Source organism: Myotis myotis, unplaced genomic scaffold (assembly GCF_014108235.1).
Source record: "Myotis myotis isolate mMyoMyo1 unplaced genomic scaffold, mMyoMyo1.p scaffold_m19_p_12, whole genome shotgun sequence".
Lineage (NCBI taxonomy): Eukaryota > Metazoa > Chordata > Mammalia > Chiroptera > Vespertilionidae > Myotis > Myotis myotis.
Genome location: NW_023416316.1, coordinates 21,957,572 through 21,980,567, shown reverse-complemented (window position 1 = coordinate 21,980,567; position 22,996 = coordinate 21,957,572). Strand labels below are relative to the sequence as shown.

Genomic DNA, 22,996 nt, shown 5'->3' with positions numbered 1-22,996 from the left:
GGACAATCAGTCCCTGGATAATTTAGTGGTGACTGAATTTCTTTTTCACCTTGCCTAAACACCTAGCAAAACTCATTGATGTTACTCCTATGACTCTCCTGAGGTCACTTTTATCAGAATAAATGCTCTTCCATAGCAGCCCAAAACCAAGTAAGAAAAGAACAACAAATAAGGCGTTTCCCATTTGCCATTCAGTGGTGATTTTGCATCCAGCTAGGTTTCTCCCTGCCTCCTTCTTTTAGAAAGGGTTCTAATCCAATCCATCCCCATTACCAATCCCTTAGTCCAAGTCTAGAATTTTTAAAAGTATCTTTATTGTTGAAAGTATTACAGATGTTCTTTTCCCTTCATTGCCACCCCCTGCCCCCCGCACCCCCCCCAGTCCTTCACCACACTATTATCTGCCCATGGGTTATGCATATATGCATATACATTTTTTGGTTAATCTCTTCCCACTCACCACCCTCTGAAATTTGTCAGTCTGTTGCATGTTTCCATGTCTCTGGATCTATTTGTTCATCAGTTTATTTTGTTCGTCTCACATATAAGTGAGATCACTGTCTTTCTCTGATTGGCTTAAAATGGCTGCCTTCTTATTGTATCCTTATAGAGACACAGAAAGTGAGGGTAAGAGTGAGTATAAGGGAACTCCATGGGGTTCCTTTATGAGGGTGCTAATCTCATTCTGGAGGGCTTACCCTCATGACTTAATTACCTCCCAAAGCCCCACCTCCTAATACTATCACTTTGTAACTTAGGATTTTAAGATACGATATTGGCCAGGGATACAAATATGCAGGTGGCAACTGTCCTCAAGATCAAATATGGCACAGAGACTGTATTATCTCACGAATTCTGCTGTTGTCATTTGTTTAAAATAAATTATGACAAGACAACACTCTGAAAATTCACAGTGATGAGATGGCATGAACATAAGCATATACTGCTTTGGACTGTACAGAAGTACATTATAGAATATGCTATCACTTCCCACCCATTTCCCTCAGGACATAACATTGTGAGGGCACAGTTAGTTCAAGTTCCAACTACTAGCATGTGCATCTGTTTTCCTGAAGGATTTCTGTGCCAGCTAAACCTGTGTGCTCAGAAGCCAGTGACAATGAAGATTTAACACCTTCGTGGAACAATACCCACTGATGTCTAATGAGCATTGGGGTACATGTACCCAAGTTCCTTGTCCCCCAGGTAAAGTAGCTCTGATGCACATGTCCTCCAGAAGGATTCAGTTACCTGCAATCCCACCATTCACCACAGCAGGGCTTGTGTTTGTTTTCTTCTCTGAAGTAGCCTGATTGCCTAGCACATAACAGTCACGCAATCATTTTACAACCTGTCATATAGTAGAAGGTAGCATATTATTTAGTCTGTTAAATGAATTAATTGATGAATGGATTTTCTATAAAATGACACATATGTCACAGATGGGCAAAGACCTGATAATATATGTCTGTGAATTCTATTAAAACTATTATTCTTTTGCTGTTGTCTTAGTGGTGGTGTGGGGGTGTGGGGAGGGGGAGGAGAGGAGGGTGGGGACATGTACAATATTTGCATCACTCTAGAAATCAATCACAGTAATTTGTCAGCCAACACTATGGTGAAAAAATATGCAAGGAGTCAGTAGTCACTCAAGATAACACCATCAAATCACAAATAGTTAATGGTTGTAATTAAGTGAACCTGCCTATTGATCCTTGCTTATCTTAGTACTGAATGGTGAAAAAAAAAAAAGATTGAATAGTCTCCTATTAGTTTTAGACACTCAGTTGTGTGAAGGCAAAGGGACAGAACTAAATAATTTATGAAGGTCTCAGCTCTTTGAATAAAAGTCTAGCCCAATCCCAATTAAATGCTAGTAGAAGTTCTAATTTAAATACAATTTTATCAGCAGCCTATATTGTCTCTTCCATCTTATTTGTATAATCTCTCTGAAGAAATAATAAATTAAAAAATTAATAAACAAAAACATATCTATAAAGCCTAATTACTCACAAGTAAAATAACAGAAAGCCTAAATGCTAGAATTTATTAAGAACTCTTACAAATAGACAGATGAAAGGGAATTGAGAAAATGTTGACCTAATCTTTCTTTCATGGCATCCACAAGCTTCACCTCATCAAACAGAATACTTTATAGAATACAGAAAAAGATTTCATACTATGGCCAACCCCTCCCCGATTCTAAATCCCAAAGTTTGAAAACAAACAAACACACAAATGAACATAAATAAAAAATTGGAAAACCCCTGTCTCTATTGTGCAAACATTGCCATTGGAAAAGTTCCAATCCTGTGTCTTTCTGTTCTTCTCACAGTTTTTCTATATATAAATGGAAGTAGTGAGACAATCGAAAGATCTTTTAAGTAAATCTACATTAGATTAAGCTCTGCTAAGTAAAGTATAATTACGCACAGCAAGCTTTACTTACAGAAATCAAAAAAAGAAAATAGTTACTTCAGAAATGAAGAGTAGGGACAAGGGGAATTAACACTTCACATAAAGGATTTTGATTATATATAACTTATTCAAAGGCAACTTAATGTTCAGCATAAATAACCTAGAGAAAGTTACCACAGAATACTAAGATGAAAGGACAGAACTAGAGCACATCACTGAAAATTAACTATTATAGAATTAAATATGGTATTAAAATATGAGTGAATATTTACTATGTTTTATGAAGCACAGGGAGAAATGGATGTATTAAATCTAATGAGATAGTTTTACAAACAGAACCAACTCAGTTGAAAATATGAAGGTATGAGATGAAAAGACAAAATAGGATAATAAACATAATGACCAGGAATATTATAAGATAAGTAAACACACAAGAGCACACCTAATACAAATACAGTAAAATCCAGTTGAAAGTAGAAAATGAGATAATAGATCGATAGTCATTAATATCAACAATCAACTCTTTTTGGATGTATAAGTAACAAGATTTATGAAAAAAATACTTGTTAGTAAATAGGTACAAAATCATTCTGTGAAAGTGATATTAACCTAGAAATTCTGATTAAGAACTGGGAAGGTTTCGAGAATTTAATGAGCTTGCCATAGCTCAATGGAATCTGGCAGAAGATGGAATACCCCTGGGTTAGTGACAAAGAATTAAAAAAAAAAAATTATTGGCCCTAACCAGTTGGCTCAGTGTATAGAGCACTGGCCCACACACTGAAGGGTTAGACTCCCATCAAGGACATATAACTTGGTTGCAGTATTCATCCGTGGCCCGGGTCAGGGCACGTGCAGGAGGCAACTGATCAATATGTCTCTCTCGCATCAAGGTTTCTCTCTCCCCTACCCTTCTACTCTCTCTAAAAATCAATGGAAAAAATATCCTCAGGTAAGGATTAAAAAAATTTATTGAATTTATTTGGGGGATGTTGGTTAATAAAATTATATGTTTCAGGTATAAAATAGTATAATAGATCATCTGTATATTGTATAGTGTGTTTACCACCTCTAGTCAAGAGACAAAGAACATCTTATCATGAATCAACCAACATGCAGCATGAGTTCCATGTTTGCATCAGTTGGTCTTACCTCACAAGTCCTATAAGTATGATGGAAAGTGGCCAGATAGATGCTTCACACAAAGCTGGTTTGAGTCACATGTGAGGAAGCCAAAAGTGAGGAAACCCCAATCTTTTAAAGAAGATTTCTAGCAAATCTTCCCTACCTATGAACCTTTTTTATTTTCCCGAAAAGCACACAAACCTGGCTTCTGCCTTAAAGGGAGACACTATTTCTTATGAGGTTGTGAGCTATAATATCTTTGAAAAGATCGTCTGTTTATAAAAAGTAAGTAAATAAACACACACACACACACACACACACACACACACACAATGTGGTAATGTCTCTGCTCCAAGGGTCATGGATGCTCACCAATCCAAGGCCTCCTTGGAGAATGGCCTGGTAACAAAAACAAAACAATAAACCATAAAAATTATAAAAATGTTCCACATTATACTGATAAACATTTAGTATTATATATCTTGTTTATGAATTGAAAGTCTCAATTCTATTGATGAATACTTTTCCCAAATTTATTCTGAATTTAAAAACTTCTAATTGAAATATTAAGGGATATAAATTTATTTGAATAAATTCTATAATTTAATTAGTAAAATTTACCAACAATAAAAAATTGAGTTAAAGGCTATATAAAGAATTTTGATATCTTGAATAGTGATGGTTTTAAAAATCTGTAATATAGGACACTAAAGAAAAAAATTAAAGAAGCATATAGTGTGTTCACAGATTAGAAGAATTAACATCATGAAAATATCCACACTACCCAATACAATCTATAGATTCAATGCAATTCCTATTAAAATACCAATGGTATATTTCAAAGATCTAGAAAATTATCCCCAAAATTTATATGGAACCAAAAAAGACCACGAATAGCCTCAGCAATCTTGAGAAAGAACAAAGTTGAAGGTATCACAGCACCTACTATAAACCTATACTGTATACAAGGCCACTGTAATCAAAATACCCTGGTACTGGGATTAGAAAAGACACATAAATCAATGGAACAGACAGAGAGCCCAGCAAACAATCCATGCCTATATGATCAATTAATATTTGACAAAGGAAGCAAGAACCTATAACGGGGTAAAGACAGTCTCTTCAATAAATAATGTTGGAAAAACTGAACAGGTACATGCAAAAGAAAAGAAAAGAAAAAAATGAAAAGAAAAGAGAAAAAGAAAAGAAACTAGACCACCATACATAAGAATAAGCTCAAAATGGATAAAAATTTTAAATGTAAGCCACAAAACCATACAAATCCTAGAAGAAAATGGGCAGTAAAGTCTCAGATATCTCTCATAACTATATTTTTGCCAATATGTTTCCTAGGCCAAGGAAAATAAAGAAAAATAAACAAATGGGACTATAACAAACTAAAAAAAAAAGATTCTGCACAGCAAAAATAAATCAACAAAATGAAAAGGGAACTCACTGTATGGGAGAACATATTCACCAATGATACATCTGATAAAGGGTTAATCTCCAAAATATATAAAGAATTTACACAGCTGAATAATTGGAAGACAAACAATCCAATTAAAAGAATGGGCAACAGACCTGAATAGGCCCTTTTTCAAGAGGACATACAGATGGCTAAGAGACATATGAAAAAATGCTCATCGTCACTACTAATCAGAAAAATGCAAATTAAAACCATTATGTAATAGCACATCACACCTGCCAGAATGGCTACCATTAATAAATCAATAAACAAGAAGTGCTGGCCAGGATGTGGAGAAAACGGTCCTTAGTACACTATTGGTGCAAATGCAGACTGGTACAGTTATTGTGGAAAATACTGTGAGAGTTTCCTCAAAATATAATTATGGAACTGCCATTTTTAAAAGCTTTGTATTTACTGCTGAAAGTATTACCGACGTCCCCTTTGTTTTTTTCCCATTGACCCTTCCACCTCACACCCACCCCTCCCATGGAATTATCATTTGACCCAGCAGCCCCACTTCTGGGAATATATCCCAAGAAACTGAAGCACCAATTTGAAAGAATATATGCGCCCCTATGTTCACAGCAGTGTTATTTACAGTAGCCAACATCTGGAAACGGCCCGAGTGCCCATCAGTAGATGAATGTGTGTGTGTAGTATAAACTGTGGAACATTTACTACACAATGGTATACTATGTGGCTGTAAGAAAAAAAGAAGGAAATCTTACCTTTTGCACATCATGGATGGACCTGGAGAGTATTATGCTAAGTAAAATAAGCTAGTCAGAGGAAGACATATACCATAGGGGCTTACTTATATGTGGACTCTCATGAAAAAATAACCCTGATGAACAAAATAAAACTAGAGGCATGGATATGTGGAACAATCTGACAGATATCAAAGGGGAGGAGTGCAGGGGACTGGATGAAAGAAGGTGAAGGGATTAGCCAAAGAACATATATGCATAGTCCATGGACATAGACAATGGTATGATGATGGCCAGAGGAAAGAGGATGGTGAGTTAATTTATTTTTGAATTTTATTTTTCAATTACAGTTTATATTCAATATTATTTTGTATTAGTGTCAGATGTATAGCAAAATGGTTAGATAATCATATACATTACAAAGTGTTTCCCCTGATATTTCTAGTCCCCATCTGGCACCATACAGTTATTACAATATTGTTGACTATATTCCATATGCTGCACTTTACATCTCCGTGACTATTCTGTAAACTACCAATTTGTAATTCTTAATCCCTTCACTATTTACCCAGTCCCTAACTACCCTCCCCTCTGGCAACCATCAGTCTATTCTCTGAGTTAATTTAAAATTTAAAAGTATACTCATATGATTGGCTTATATATAACAGTGTCCCCCAAAATGTATACACATTCTAAAAGCTGATTCTGTTACATTTTGAAAATGAAATATATTTTAATAAACGCTGCCTTTATAATTATTCAAAATGTGTATACATTTTTGGTAGACACCCTGTATATCTATCTATCAATCAATCAGTCAGTCATCTCGCTATCTATTATCTATATATAAATAGAGAGATCTTGAGTTTAAACCAGAAGAGAGGACAGAGTTGTTAAATCTTGGAATAAGGATGCCTTTGTAATTCTATCCGCAGATTTCTATGTTTAAAGAAACAGACTTGAATTTCATATCTCTTTATGCCAAACAATAATTAACAAAATTAAAAAATTATAGTGTTAATTCCCTAATATTCCTTGTATTCTTATAAACCAAGTGGAAAAGGGCCATATGAAAGTATGGGTAGAAGGCAATCATCTACAAGTTAGGGAAAAAGCTCGCAATAAAATTAAAAAAATTTTGGCACTTTTATCATTAACTATGAGAAAATCAGCCTGTTGTTTAAGCCATCAGTCTGTGATATTTTATTATGGCAGCCTGAGCAGACTAATACAGTTGTAGATATTTTAAATATATTTGATAAAATGTCATCTTCATCTTATTTTTTTTTTAATTAAAATAAAAGAGAGATGTTTACTAACCTGGATTAATAGTAACCAATAGTGTAAAGATTCAACAACTGGCAATTCAAAGAATCAATCTGCAGAGAGCCCAAACACATTCTTTAGAAATTTAGTAACATCCAGAAACTATGAGAAATTGATGGTGTTTCTATTGAAATCTCTGCCTCACTTTTTGACTCAGCCATATATTTTTCATGCTGATTAGTGAAATTAATGACCATATGATATCTTGTGAATTGAAACATTTTCTGAAGTTCTAACACTAATATTTTAAAAGGTCAATGTTTATTAAAAATGCAATTTAACTCCAACATTTCCTGTAACTTTGGATATTTTGACTTAGTGTATTCCTTACGAAAAAAAAATTACTTGAAATTCCCCCAAAGAGAGCTTAGATAATGGCAATGTGTCAAATACTACTCTGTATAGTAATTTTTTCCATCTATTGGTGGGGTGGAATGGTGGGTGGAGTAAAATTATCTAACTCAGATCTGTATGTAGGTAATTTTAATAGGCATCCAGCCTTTTAAAAAATTTTGTATCTTGAGCAACCCATTACGTTTAAGATGGGAAAAAGCCATATAAAGTTATGCAAAGGATTTAACAAGAGTCACATGGATTTCAGGGAAGATAAGGTTGCAACTGATTTTAACAGATAAATACTGAGCTTCATTCTTTTGTTATATCAGTTAGTTAAAACTACATGAAAAATTGAAACAAGTATTTTTTTAAGATGTTAAATCAATGGGTTATTTTTAAACTATCAGTAGTTATTTAGTCAGTAATAACGAGTGAGAGTAAATACCAATCTTAGACTGAATATTAGAGACTATTAAAACTGTCAAGGGCGGGGGGGAAAAAAGGACACATATGTAATACCCTTTGTAATACTTTAAGCAATAAAAACAAACAAACAAACAAAAACATAAAAGTGGATGCTTTTGTTTTTCCCCTTTAACTACTAGTGTTCTTGGCCTCTTTATGATGTCACCTCTCAACATCACTAATTTGGACTTACAGTGCTTAGGTCCTGGCAAATGATAGGTGGGGATAATGTCTGTACCAAGATTGTAAGTCCTCTTTTCAAATTTTATGTTTTAAAATAATTAAAATGCTCTAGTTAGCTTTACATTTATTCTCTTTTAGTGTAAAGAGATGTTTGTTACATTATTATCATGCCATTGATAAACAAGACACATTCTCAAGCAACATTATAGGTTGCTTTGATCTAAGACTTAACTAGTTCATTCACTTCAGTAAAGTAGAGACATGGCTTTAGATAAATCTTTTTCAATGTGATTCTTACTTCATTTTTTGTCATTGTATTTTGGAACATAAGACTCCTTAGGGGTCATTTGGAAATTTATGGGAATTAAAATATATCACAGTGACTGGAAAGTGCTGCTGACCTGTAGAAAGCCTGGGTCAGTGGTCGACAAACTGCGGCTCGCGAGCCACATGCGGCTCTTTGGCCCCTTGAGTGTGGCTCTTCCACAAAATAACACGTGTGCGCGCGCACATACAGTGTGTTTGAAACTTCGTGGCCCATGCGCAGAAGTCAGTTTTCGGCCTGGGTCGAAGTAATATTTTGAAGAAGTACTGTTGATATTTGGCTTTGTTGACTAATGAGTTTGCTGATCACTGGCCTGGGTCATGGGTACCAAACCTTTGCTAATAAGTGGGGCAGCCCAAAGAATACCATCTAAATGCAAATTGTGTCTCTACTGAGAAATACTGAGTATACTAAAGTAGTTTGCAATGAAAGAAGATAATCCAGAATGGGAAGTTTGATTGTAGTTATTTCCTGATGCCTAATTTATTTTGTGTTAAAATGAGATAGGGGCGCCCTAGCCGGTTTGGCTCAGTGGATAGAGTATCAGCCTGCAGAACAAAGGGTCTTGGGTTTGATTCCAGTCAAGGGCATGTACTTTGGTTGTAGGCTCCTTCCTGGCCTGGGGCTCTGGTCAGGGCTCCTGCAGGAGGCAACCAATTGATGTGTTTCTCTCACATCGATGTTTCTCTCTGTCTCTCCTTCTCCTATTTCTCTAAAAAATCAATGGAAAAATATCCCCGGGTGAGGATTAACAAAAACAAACAAACAAAAAATAAATAAATAAATAAAGATGATTAAAATGTTTAAAAAATAAATAAATAAATAAATACAATGAGATAGGGGAAGAAAACCTTTTAATTATGTATTTTTTTATTTTTTACTGTGAAGACATTAAACTAAGGCAATGGCATGAACTCTAAAATATAAAGAATAGTTTTCTTTGGACAGTTCTCTTAATGGAAAGATAAAGCACAAATCTTAAAAAAATAAATACTAATAAACAAAACAGGCTTCCCCTTGGCACTGGTGCCTACTTCATTACAACATAAAGAACACACTACAGTAAAAGGTTTGAGTGTATTTGTCATAATCACTTTAGAATTGTTGACTATTACACAGTAATCTATGTTAGGGTATATAACATGACAGAACTATTGTAATTAGTTTAAAGTGTTTAAGCATAATAATATATTGATGACATTACTATTATCATGTTCATTGTATGGCTTTAAAAGAACTTCACCGCATGGCTAAACATTATTTTTGGTTTTATGGTGATTTCTTTATTTTATTTTTCTGGTGCATCTCAAAACTTTTGCACGATTGTAGAAGAAAAGTGGTTAAACTCATAAACAAATGGCCTGATTGTTAGCAAATGAAGTGCACACAAAACCCTTAATAAAAATTCATATTTCATTGGGTTCAATTAGTAACTTCCAATTCATTTAACAGAAAGGATGAAATGCAGAAAATAATTTTTGACTTTTTCTTTCCTCTGAATTCTAACAATGACAGGACCTTAAGTTTAGACTTAACATGTGTTATTGCCCTGTAGCTGCAGTTGATAAAGAAAATTCTCTTCTTTGAGCTCAGCTCCCCCCTCCCCTCTATTCCACTTTAATATTTTTATTTGTCCAAATCTAACAACCCCACTCAATGGCTTCACCCCTTATGGCCTTTGCTTCTAACTCAGGTATGTCAGTCAACTCAATCCTTCCATTCCTAATATTAAATTGTAGGTCTAAGACTTATGAAGGACATGGGAAAGGTTTTCATAAATATTTGGGATCAGATATGGAGAAAAACTTTTTAAATTTCCAGTGTTAGCTTCCAGATCTCATATCCACTATACATTTTATCTTTTTCTCCATTGAACTGCACTAGTAATGACTTGCCTTACTATCTTGACCTAGGGACTCACCTTGATATAGAAGGTTTGTAAACCTTGGAGCTATTGACATGTTAGGCAGGATAATTCTTTATTGGTGTTGAGAACTGGGAGTGGGAGTTGCCCTGTATATTTTAAGACATTTAGCAGCATCCCTGGTCTCTACCAACTAGATGCCAGGATCAGCATGCAAGGGAGCACGAACACAAACCTACACATAATTATAACCAAAGATATCTCACCTTGTAAAACATCCCCTGGAGAAGGGCATTCAAACTAAATCCAGGTTGAGAAACACTGCACTAGAAAATGTTAGGAAACGAAAGGAAATTCCACCATATCACACAGTCATCTCTCAGCAAGACGATAGTAATGTGGCAACTGACCTTGGCCTTTATGTAGAGACCCCTCTAGCAAACACAAGAAGAGTACCTTAGGCCCCAGTCAGTCCGTGGAAAACTTCCTGCCAAGACCTTTACAACCTTAGTTGCCACACAGTTATTGCAGAATCTAAAAGTCCAAATCCTGCTGGCAAGATATCCTGGGATATTCAGATATATATTGTGACCATTTCAAATGAAACTGCAGAAAATATCACATTAATGAAAGCCCTTGTCCTTTGAATTTATTACACACTTTTTGAAACTATACAGAGATATCCTCAAAGGCAAGAGTAAATATAGGTGTATGTTGTACTTAGATTGACATTTTTCAGACTAAAAACAAAAACAAAGGTGGTTAATTAAATGTTTACTCCTTAAAAAAACTGTTTTCATTAGTAAATGATAAAGTTCCTCATGTCTCCTACTTTGGGATCTCAACTATTTACTTAGGAAAACCAAAATTTAGATTCCCATCCTAAGTCATGAACATAGTACATTTGAGAAAGCTGACAATGAATACATTCATTACTTACAAAAGCTCACAGGTACTGAGGCATCTTGAAATGATTAAATGTGTGGACCTGAAATGAAGGCAGATTTGTGGCTTATGCATGCCATTCCATATTTGTTTCCTTATATATGTCCAGAGACCTTAATTCAAGAACTAGTTGTATTGACATAATTGCTGCATTTTTTTCTTCTTTTTTGGAGCAAGTAATTAAATTTGACCATCTTCAAAATCATGAGGGCCTTGTTTTTAAAGGGTGCAAATAAATATATATTTATATAAAAATGATTTCAAAATAAAAAGATACACTAAGTTATTTTTAATAACAAACTTCAAAAAATGCATCTAAATGCATTCTGGTTCTAGAAATTTTCTTGAATGTCCCAGGGAAGCAAGGGAGAGATGCTGCCACCAGAAGAACCAGACTTAAAGGAAAAAGTAGGAAAATGCTCTCTAGTTCAAAAAGATTGAACTGATTTAATTGCATATTGCATCTGTAAATTTACACTAAAGTATTTGAGTAATTGTTATTTGGGCATCCTATAAGCTCTTCTCATTAAAAATGAAAGTGATCTAAATTTACTGAATTGTCACTAACCCTATCTTAAGAAATATAAATTTTCCACCACACCATTAGGTTAAATTGTGCCTGTTTCCCATCAATCCACTCTGCCCTTCTCCCACAGATAGCTGTTATGTTACCAGAAACAGTATTTCCTATTCTTAAAATCATAGAAATTAAATCATATAGTATATACTTTTATGTTTCTGATATTTTCTCTGAGTAAAATGTTACTTTTGGATTCATCCATGTTGCCATGTTTGCATATATCAGTAATCCATTCCCTTAGATTGCTAGGAAGTATTTCATTACATGAACATATCACAGTTTATGCATTCTCCAATTGATGAATATTAGGGTTACTCTAGTTTTAGGTCATTATGAATAAAGCTGCTACCCATATTTTGTCCAATTCTTTTTGTAGACCTCATGGGTAAACTACTAATGGAAATACTAAATCATACATAGAACATGTGTAAGTTGAACTTTAAAAATATCAAATGGTATTGAAAAGTTGTACCATTTTTATACCTACCACCAATGATGAATATGTCAGATGCTTACAGAGTTGCTGACAGTTGGTATAATTAATCTTTTATTTTACTTGTTCTAGTGAGTATAAAGGGGATCTTCTAATCAGAATATATTTGTCCCTGAGGGAAAAAAAATTATTTTTCCTATACAGGTCTTACATATATTTCAATAAACTTATCTCTAAATATCTTTAAGTTATTGCAAATTGTATTGTTTTCTTGTATTTATATCTTGCCATTTCTCTAGTTATAGAGATGCAGTTTATATAATTAGTCCTTGTTTATAATAAGAAAAGTGTAATATGCTAATTAGACTGGACGAAGCTGGGGCTGCGAGGGAAGCCCGGGTCCCGGGTGCCAGAGGGAAGCCGGTGCCGGCACCCGGGGAAAGAAGGCCTACTCTTGCACAGATTTCATGCATCGGGCCCCTAGTATCATATAATTTTACTGGAGGCACGATGCACAAAATTCGTGAAAGGCAGGGGACGTTCCCTCATCCCAGCCTGCACCCTCTCCAATCCGGGAACCCTCGGGGGATGTCTGACTGCCGGTTTAGGCCCAATGGGATCGGGCCTAAACTGGCAGTCGGACATCCCTCTCACAATCCGGGATTGCTGGCTCCTAACCACCTCTGCCTGCCGGCCTGATCACCCCTAACTGCCTCTGCCTGCCAGCCTAATCACCCCTAACTTCCCCCGCGGCTAGCCTGGTCACCCCTCACTGCCCCCCTGCCAGCCTGTCACCCCATGCAGCCTGCTGTTCGGTCGTTTGGTCACCCCTCACTGCCTGCCCCTGCCAGCCTGGTCGCCCCAAGTAGCCTGCTGTTCAGTCATTGCATGAGGGTGTCCCAATCAATATGCATATTCCTCTATTATTAGTATAGATTACATTGCCATAAGAGCTCTAAAAATATTTGTAGATGTGATTGTATAGTCTATTTACTCAATCATGTCTTTTGTAAATAAAAATAATATTACTTATTCATCTCCAATTTTGATGCTTTTATTACCTTATGAAACAAAATAGGGTCTGGATTACAATGTTGAATAGCAGTAGGCATCCTTGCCTTGTTTCTGATCTATAGAGGAAAAACAGTCAATATTCCACCATTCAATTTTATTTTAATAGTATTATCTGAACACATTTTATCCACTTAAGGAAGATGCCTGCTATTCCTAGTTTTCTTAGAGTTTTTGATTATGAATGGAAATTTTACTTTTTATTTCAAAAATTATTCTACATGTCTTGAGATAATCAAATAAATTCTTGTTTGTTAGAATGATTGCAATGGTTGATATATATATATGTATAATATATAATATATATAATATATGTAATATTATATACATATTACATAATATATATAATATACATATTACATAATATATATATTATATACATATTACATTATATATATTATATACATATTACATTTTATATATATATATATATATATATATATATATATATATATATATATATATATATTAAATCAACCTTACATGTCAGACAGTAAACTTCTGCAATGGTTTTAAGCTTCATTTGCTCTAGGACTCACTTGATTGTCTTTTTGGCAGTCCAAGGGATCTGTAAAAGCTCTCCTCTAACACCATATTCCAGATGAATCAAATTTTCTTCTATTCAGTCTTCTTTACTGTATCCAATTTCTGTATATTTTCTATATATTTTTTGTTATTGATTTTTAATTCAAGTTCTTGGTGACTAAAGAATATGTCCTATATATTATACAGGGAATTAATGGACAATGCCTATGTATATTTTTAAATATCAAATTTAATAATATTATTTCATAAACCTGAAATAGTTCCTCTTTCAGAGAAGAGAAGTTCATAACCATGTTTGGACTTCAAAATTTATTCAGCATTGTATAAGTATACATTGGTTAGATCCAAACCTAGAGATTCAGATATAGAGGGGCAAGTAGTTTTAATTCATGTCCTCAGATAAAAAAGAAACAAAACTAAAAAAGCAACAAAACTAAAAAAGCAAACAAACAACCCCCCCCCAATCAGACCAGATAATTAGTCAATACATCCTAAATTGTATTTAATTACTTTATTCAACATTTTTAAAGAATGAGTTTTGAAATGTGACAGGTTTTATGCTGGGAGCTAGAGTTTTAATGTAGTTATTATCAAGAAACTTAAAAACAAAGTAAGCATGCATGTGCATGTGTGTTTGTGTAAGACCATACCCACTCATAATCAACAATGACTCCATTCCTATAGTATGATGGGAAGATGTAGAATAATATTTATCTGATAAATAAAAATGTTTGCCTCCATTACAAATATATTAAAATTAGACTACAAATATCGTTTTTTTAGACATATGCTCATATAGTACTATAATAAATGGAAACTTATAAATGTAAAATACTTTGCAACATAATTTTCTCAGATTTTTTTAGAGGACGAAAAATCAAAATCCAGGTCAATACTGTGGTGCACAATGACTCACACACATGCGCACACACACATTCACGGACACATACACATTGAATGATCTTGATTTAGGTCAGTTCTGAAGATGTTACGAGGAGCTGATTTTACTTAAGCATAGTGTTTTCAAAGTTCTGTCTAAGTTAAAATTCAATTGCAAGGAATTTTGGAGCATGAGGTGAGAAAACGAATTCAATGATGGTTTCACAATTTTAAAAATGTCTGTAGTTTATATATGAAAAGTTGATAGGTTTTTTTTCCCTTATGCTTTATTCCTGTTGTTTTAGCTCTGTTGAAGTTTGTCCAAAAAAAAAAAAAAAATTCTCATCACTGTTTTTCTGGGATCAAATAATCTTACCTAATAACAGAGATCTGAGAATGCAAAGTATTTCTCTAGTTGGTGGAGACAAGTGTTTAAGCATAATAATGACCATAAAATAGAGTGATTTTTCTATAAATTAACTGAAATCTTTCCCTCTTATTTTAATAGCCAAAAACTAAACTATGGGTCATATGATAATTACATCCCAGGTAAGAAAAAGTTTAATATATATATATTTAAAAACATGTATGATTAATTTAGGCATAAGGAATTATCCTCCATTCAAAGTGATAAAGCAATAGCTGTCATGGAATATTATTAAAAATTAACTTTTTATCCCCAAGCACCTTTTTCAAAGGCTCCCTGAATACCTTCTAAAGATATTTTGTCCTAAATCCAAAGTAGATTAAGCAAATATGTATAACAATATGAAGGTGGATAGATTTACATATTAGAAATCATTTAATCAGATAATCTCACAATTACAAGGCAGTGTAGAAAACTGAATAAACAAGTTTTCACTCATGTCAGAAATGTCTTCTACTACATTTTTGATAGATTTTATTAGGGTTAAAATTGACAAAAAATTCATTAATTGACAAAGCCAGTCAACCTTGTGTTGGAAGACTTCTTACATCAAGTGCTTTTTCCTCATATATTGATCTTAATTATGCCTTTCATTCTATATATTTTCTCACTGATCCTGCTTCTGTCTTTAGGAGATTCACAGGACAAGTCTATTTTCACTTACACATAATATTGCTGCACATATTCAAATACAGTGAGGCTATCTCTCTTATCTCATTGGTAACCTTTAACTATTTCTATTATAGTTTGCAGGTGACTTTATCCTCCCAGTCACAATACTGCAGGTAGTCTTTATTTGTCAATTTCTTCATTAATATGCCCCCTATAACAATGCAGTTTTAGGGTATAATAAAATTTACTTTTGTAGTTTGGAAAATGATTACTAAGGAGATCTAAAGCAGTGATTCTCAACCATTTTCATCTCATTGCTTATATAATATATTGTTTGCTGATCTGACCAAAAAAAGGTTTAGTTTTCATTCATTCATACCAAATGACGGCTGTTATGTTGGCTGTTGTCATATTTTTATTTGGCAATCTAAGGAAAAAGAGGTCAGTGCCCCTGACTATATAGTCAGGTATTGCATGTTTTAAAAATTCTTGCAGCGCACTATTGTGCCTGCTTTGGCACACCAGTTGAAAATTGCTGATCTAAAGCATTAGCATTTAGATTCAATCATGTATTTCCTGAACATTTTATAACAGGTACTGCACTAATTACTTTGAAGGATACAGAAGTAGTTACCATGTTTTCTGTTCTCAGAAGAATTGTGCTCTAACTAAAAGAATATAAAGTCAAAATCTAGACTGTACTAGAAGACTAAAAGAAAGTAGTAAAATGGTTTCTTTCCATTTATCTTACTGTAGTTTCACAATCGTTATTTTACATAGTTTTCTGTAAAAGTGGGAAAAATAGAAAAATAAATTTTATTTTCTCATATTAATAGTGGAGGATTTCAAACACTATCAAATAAATGAAGACATTATTTTAATTATTTGTTTCTCCATTCACATGAAATGTAATATCTTAATGTCATATTAGTTTTAATGAAATGCTATTTATTCTAAAGTGTATGTTTAATGCTTTCTTATTTTAGTCAGTGAATTAAGCAAAAAATCATGGAATCAGCAACACTTTTCCCTGGCATTTCCCAAACCACAGCGGCCAGGAAAAAAAGTGAGATCAAGACCTTCCCAACTACAAGACAAGGCAGCTTTAGTGAGTATTTAAAAAAAGTATCCCTAATGATAACCTTGTGAAAGCATGTAGAGTAATACCTCTTACAGATCATCACTGGCTAATGAGATTTATGTGATGATGGAAATATTTTATATATTTACCTTCCTTTGTGGCTACTTAATACTTCAAATAGACTAGGCCGTGGTCGGCAAACTGCGGCTCACAAGCCACATGCGACTCTTTGGCCCCTTGAGTGTGGCTCTTCCTAAGCCTTACGAGTACCTTAATTAAGTTAATAACAATGTACCTACCTATATAGTTTAAGTTTAAAAAATTTGGCTCTCAAAAGAAATTTCAATCGTTGTACTGTTGATATTTGGCTCTGTTGACTAATGAGTTTGCCGACCACTGGGGTAGGGTAACTAAGGAACTAAATTTTACATTTCAATTCAATTAAACTCACATGTGTCTTTTAGATGTCATTACACAATATAGTTAAATGTAATTCAAATTCTATTTGGAGACAGTGGATATATTTATTAGAATTTAATCTAAAAAAGTTCCCCCTTATTCCATATTAGTCATTTGTTCAGTAAACCTACATTACAGAAAACAGGTATCCAAAATGACAGAAATCTGTATATCCTGCTACAATTAGTATGAACATTCAGAAAATACTACCCCGCTGGAAAGATTCCCTCAGAATCATTATACTATGATGACGTTTCAATGTTTCCTCATTTCCTGTAATATAGAATTCAGGATTCTGAATTTTGGAACATAAATATTTCATAAGGTTTCCGGAGTCATCATGGAATATAAAAATGTTGACAGAAAATTTTTACAAGATAAATATATCATCAATTCTTGTTTATTTTAGGAAATGTATCCAAGCTACAGTGATCCAGGTTTCTTCTGTGTTTGTTTTCTTTTCTTCCTTTATTCAATTTATTTTTCCAGTGTTTGTTAGCATTCCTTCCATTTCTTTTGCAATTAAGCTTTTGCAAATATTTGGTTACAAGTTGAAAACAAAATGCACCATTCTGAACAAATGAATGTGCGCTGCATGGTACAGCTTTCATTGTTGCAGTTTCCTATCTGATGATACTCAATTTTTATCTTGCCATGTAGGAGGCATGTCAGGCTTTTACTGTTAAGCACAGTTAGCACTGTAAATTCTAGAGACCCTGAAGGTAACAACAGAGATCATGATCTGTCTGAAAACAAAACTATTAGGTATTAAAAAATATTTAGTTTCTGAGTTAACCTCAAAATGGAGGCTAGGCAAGATATTTAAAATATCTCATAAACACAGAGTCAAAGAACAAACATGCCCTCTCCTGCTTGTAAAGAGAGGATCTAGTATGTCATTAGTGAGTGAAGGTCTGTACCACTTTTAACTTACAACCTTGCAGGAGTTATAAAGATACTCTACATTGAAATTAGATCCAAAATGAGACATGACTACCCATTCAAAAAATAATGAAATTATAAACGGAGAACAAACTATAAAATCTACAACTTATCTGATACTCACTAAGATCTAAAGTTTTTTCATGATTGAAGTTAAATGTATTTGGTATCTGGTTATAAAGGCTGTGAAACTAATATAAGCTATTTATCATTATTCTAACCAATACTGCAGAAACCTGATGAAGACAAATTAAAGGGAGGTTCTCAACGACCATTATGGATGCACCGTTCTTTAATGCTAATTTCGGAAAGACCATCTGTCTATTTAGCTGCCAGGCGACGGCCTCCAACTCGTGGCCCAGAGGTGGCAGCAGCTAAAGACAAGAAGGATGCATCAGAGTCAGAAACTGAATCCGCAGTTTCACATGAGCCCAAAATAACTAGGAAAGATTCAAAAAAAGACAAGCCTTTAGAAACAAAAACACCAGGTATCAAAAAAAATAGAAGGTCAATAAAGATCAAGGACTCAACTACAGAATCAGAAGCTGAAAAGGGAGACATAAAGAAAGATTCAAAAAAAGATAAGAAAGGCTCAAAGGAGGGCAGGGGGTCAGATGCAGAATCAGAAGAGGAAAAAGGAGAACTGAAGAAAGGTTTAAAAAAAAGGCAAGGTGCAAAGAAGGGCAAGGTGTCAGATGCAGAATCAGTGGAGGAAAAAGGAGAAGTGAAGAAAGGTTCAAAAAAAGAAAAGAAAGGTTCAAAGAAGGACAAGGGGTCAGATGCAGAATCAGAAGAGGTAAAAGGAGAACTGAAGAAAGGTTTAAAAAAAGGGAAAGGTGCAAAGAAGGGCAAGATGTCAGATGCAGAATCAGAAGAGGAAAAAGGAGAAGTGAAGAAAGGTTCAAAAAAAGAAAAGAAAGGTATTCAGAAGGACAAGGGGTCAGATGCAGAGTCAGAAGAGGTAAAAGGAGAACTGAAGAAAGGTTTTAAAAAAGGGAAAGGTGCAAAGAAGGGCAAGGTGTCAGATGCAGAATCAGAAGAGGAAAAAGGAGAAGTGAAGAAAGGTTCAAAAAAAGAAAAGAAAGGTACACAGAAAGACAAGGAGTTAGTAGTTGAAGAACCAGGAGAGGAAAAAGAATTGCTGAAGAGAGGTTCCAAAAAAGATAGGGGTTCAAAGAAGCACAAGGAGCCAACTGAAGAAACTGGAGATGAAACAACAGATGCAAAGATATCCAATGACAAAGAGGATGAATCAAAAGACAAAAAAAGCAGCAAGAAAGAAGGCAAGAAAGAAGGCAAGAAAGATAGAAAGAAAGAAAGCAAGAAAGAAAGCAAGAAAGAAAGCAAGAAAGAAAGCAAGAAAGAAGGCAAAGAAGGCAAAGAAGGCGAGAAAGATGCCAAGGGAGAGACTGAGACAGAATCTGCTGATGCAAAAAAGGAGGGAAAGAAGGGCAAGTAGGCCCTGGATAATCATTCAAAAGCATATTTACTGAAACAGTTTAGTAATATGAAACTGAATTTATGAAGAGGGAGCGGTTTGAATATTTAATCAAATACCTTTAAAATGGGGTGAAGAACAATACAAAGAAAGACTCAGAAAATCTTCATAAAGTGTAAGAAAGATGTTAAGAAAAACTTAATAGGTGATTCATTGAAGGATGCTTATGCTGAATTTGGGGATATGAAGGCTTAAATGAAAGATACCTAGAAAGATTCGAATAACATACAAGTGAAGATGTAGAAGTTAATGATATTGTATGAATATGCAAAAGAAAAAAATCGATGAAGGCTTTGATACATTCAAGAATGAAGATATTGAACTCAAAGATTCAAACAGTTTGAAGTCATATCCGCAGTTTCAATTAAGAATCATAGGTAACATAAGAGAAAGTCAAATTTCAGAGTGTCTACTTTCAAATAAATATAAATATAAATTAAAGGTAGCATTCTTCAAAAAAAAAAAAAAGAAAAAAATTTCTTTCTTGTGAAACTATATCACCGTCTCTGAAGTATAAATATCCACAACCAGGTTCATGAATGTTGAATGTTCCACTTCCAAGCCAAGTAAACACATTTGGTAAGTTTATTTTATTTTATTTTATTTTATTTTATTTTATTTTATTTTATTTTATTTTAAGCAAACTGAAATTAAATAAAAGATCTAATTTATAGGTGTAAATTGATACCATTTTTATAAATCCTGTAATCTGCTGGCTAGGTTTTGAACTAGAATTTTATCAAGGTTAGGCTTTTTGAGTATTAGAAAAATTTGGTGAAAACACCAATAAATGAAAATTTTAGAGTGCTCATGGGAAGGTTAAGAAAAGTAGAATTATTTTTCATGAGGGAGAAAACTGGCCAATGTTATATGATAACTTCAACAATTACTTATCATGAGGTGTTTTTCTTTTTAAATGGAAAATGGTGGCCAAATGATCTCCATTTAAAGAAGAAATGACATCATTATTGTACAAATTACCAATGTGAATAGATTTAAAGGAGGTATATTAAATAAATTACTGATAAATTGCTAAATGTGTATAGAAAACCAAATTAAGCAGAATAGAGTCTAATGGGGGAAATATCTACATATTATTTAGATGTTAACTTTATATCTTCATAACAATATTAAACTCTCTTGTGACCATAAGTCCTATTAACGTGAAGAAAAATAAAAAGCAACAACAAATGCAACCCCTTAGATAGAAAGGGACTCCTATCCCACATACTCTCCAAAGCTAGCTTTCGTGAGGTATAATGGTTTTGCCTGCTCTTTAAGCCTCAGTCCCTGTCCCGCTGCATCAACTACCAAGAATTAATGACTATTGTATCTCATGGTTCCCCACAAGGCCCTACCTTGCTGATTGACAGAGTCAGCTGTCAGAGCTGTAAAAACAGAGTCAAATCCTGCCCCACTGTTCTTTACCTTTTGCAGGAAACTATTCATTCTCCATCTGCTTATAATACAATTCTATATTCAGATTTTCAACCTTCTATGGAAATGTGAGCACCTCCCTGAGGATTTAGGGAATCATTTGAAATCTCCTTTATCTCTCTCTATGAAAAAAAAAAAAAAAAAAAAAGCCCTTAAGGTTATTCTCTAACATGATATTCAAAAGTCATATTTCAGATTAAAGTGTAACTCAGTGAAAAAACAATTGAGTTTCTCCCTTTACCATTCTACTGAAATGCACTAGTCACCCAGAACTTCTGTGTACCCAATTCCAATAGCATTGTTTTTTTATTGTAGCCCCTCTTCTCTTTTCTCTGTATATATTTCTCTAAGTTATTCCATCCATTCCTTTCTCTTCATACACCATTCCTATGCTGTCGAATCCTATTTTAAAGCCAGCACTGACTTATCCACTCAGCTCCAAATTTGTATGTCCAAATGTGAAATTAAGGCAACTATCCGACTGTCTCCCAAGCCATCTCAAAATTAACCTGTCACAAAGAGACAATACCCCTCCATCAAAGCCTGGTTTCCCCCAAGTTTTCACCAGCTCAGTAAATGAAACTAACATCAAACTTGTGACTCAATCCAAAATTGGTGGGCCATTCATAATTATTATTTTTTCTTCACTCTGCTTATCTTTTAGTAAGTCCTACTTGACTACCTCCAAAATATCTGAATTGTTATACTTCATTCCATTTCTACCACTTCCAAACTAGAAGTGCAATCGGCCATTATCTTACTTGGAAACACCAAAAGCAGCCTAAATGGAGGATACAGGTATATTTATGGCATAGATTGGAGGGAATGTTTCACAGGTATATATTTATTTCCAAACTCATCAAGTCATCAATTGTGTATGTTAAATATGTACAGCTTTTTGTATGTAAAAACTACATACAAATATATACACACATATATACATACATACACAAATATACACACATGCATACAAACATACACACCATACAAAAGAAATTTCCAAACTGTCTTTTACAGTGGTTATACCATTTTGTATTACCACTAGCAATGGCTGAGGGTTCTTGTTGCGCTACACCCTCCCTAGAATTTGGTGGTGTCAGTGTTTTGGATATTGACCATTCTAATAGGTGTGTAGTAGTATCTCCTTGTTGTTTTGAATTGCATTTCCCTGATGACATAAAATGTGGAACATCTTTTCATATGCTTATTTGCCATCAGTGTATCTTCTTTGGTGAGTTGTCTGTTAATGCCTTTGGCTTGTTTTTTAATCAGATTATTTGTTTACTTATTGTTGAGTTTTAAGAGTTCTATGGATATAGTCCTTTATCAGAAATATTTTTGTAAATATTTTCTCCCAGTCTGTGGCTTGTCTTTATTCTCTAGATCAGTGGTTCTTAACCTTGGCTGCACATTAGAATCATCTGGGAATCTTTTTAAAATACGGATTTCTGGACCTCATCCTCCCGAAATTCTGTTTCTTTGTTACTAATGTTGTGGCCCCACCCAATAACAAAGAAACAGAATTTCTGGAGGATGAGGCCCAGAAATCAGGATTTTAAAAAGATTCCCAGGTGATTCTAATGTATAGCCAAGGTTGAGAACCACTGCTCTAGATAGTCTTTCACGTATCAAACTTTACTGAAGTCTTTTTTTCTTTTCTTTTTTTTTTTCTTTTTTAGTTTTAGGGCCAGATGGTTTATCTTGGAAAGACAGTGCAGTTGAAAAGGAAGGAAACAAGTACAAATTACTGGTTATAAAATAAGTCATGGGATTGTAACACTCAGCATAGGGAATATAGTTAGTGATACTGTAACTATGTATGGTGTCTGGTAGGTACTAGACTTATGTGTGATCACTTCATAAGGCATA

At 34.0% G+C, this 22,996-nt stretch overlaps 1 protein-coding gene across 1 annotated transcript; it reads left to right on the top strand.

The window, feature by feature from the left end:
- The first annotated feature begins 8,073 nt into the window (after positions 1-8,073).
- Positions 8,074-22,889, top strand: CYLC2 (cylicin 2). Its single transcript, XM_036331483.1, has 7 exons — positions 8,074-8,090; positions 15,180-15,220; positions 16,697-16,818; positions 18,425-18,680; positions 18,738-19,414; positions 19,469-19,643; positions 22,807-22,889. The coding sequence occupies exons 1-7, from the start codon at positions 8,074-8,076 to the stop codon at positions 22,887-22,889; spliced, it is 1,371 nt and encodes a 456-aa protein (XP_036187376.1).
- The last annotated feature ends 107 nt before the right edge of the window (positions 22,890-22,996 follow it).

Bases quoted from the DNA above. Each gene is read 5' to 3' on its own strand.
- CYLC2 (XM_036331483.1), top strand. The intron at 16,819-18,424 runs GTGAGTATTTAA...CCAATACTGCAG, and splicing joins TACAAGACAAGGCAGCTTTA to AAACCTGATGAAGACAAATT. The intron at 19,415-19,468 runs GCAAAGATATCC...AAAAGCAGCAAG, and splicing joins CTGGAGATGAAACAACAGAT to AAAGAAGGCAAGAAAGAAGG.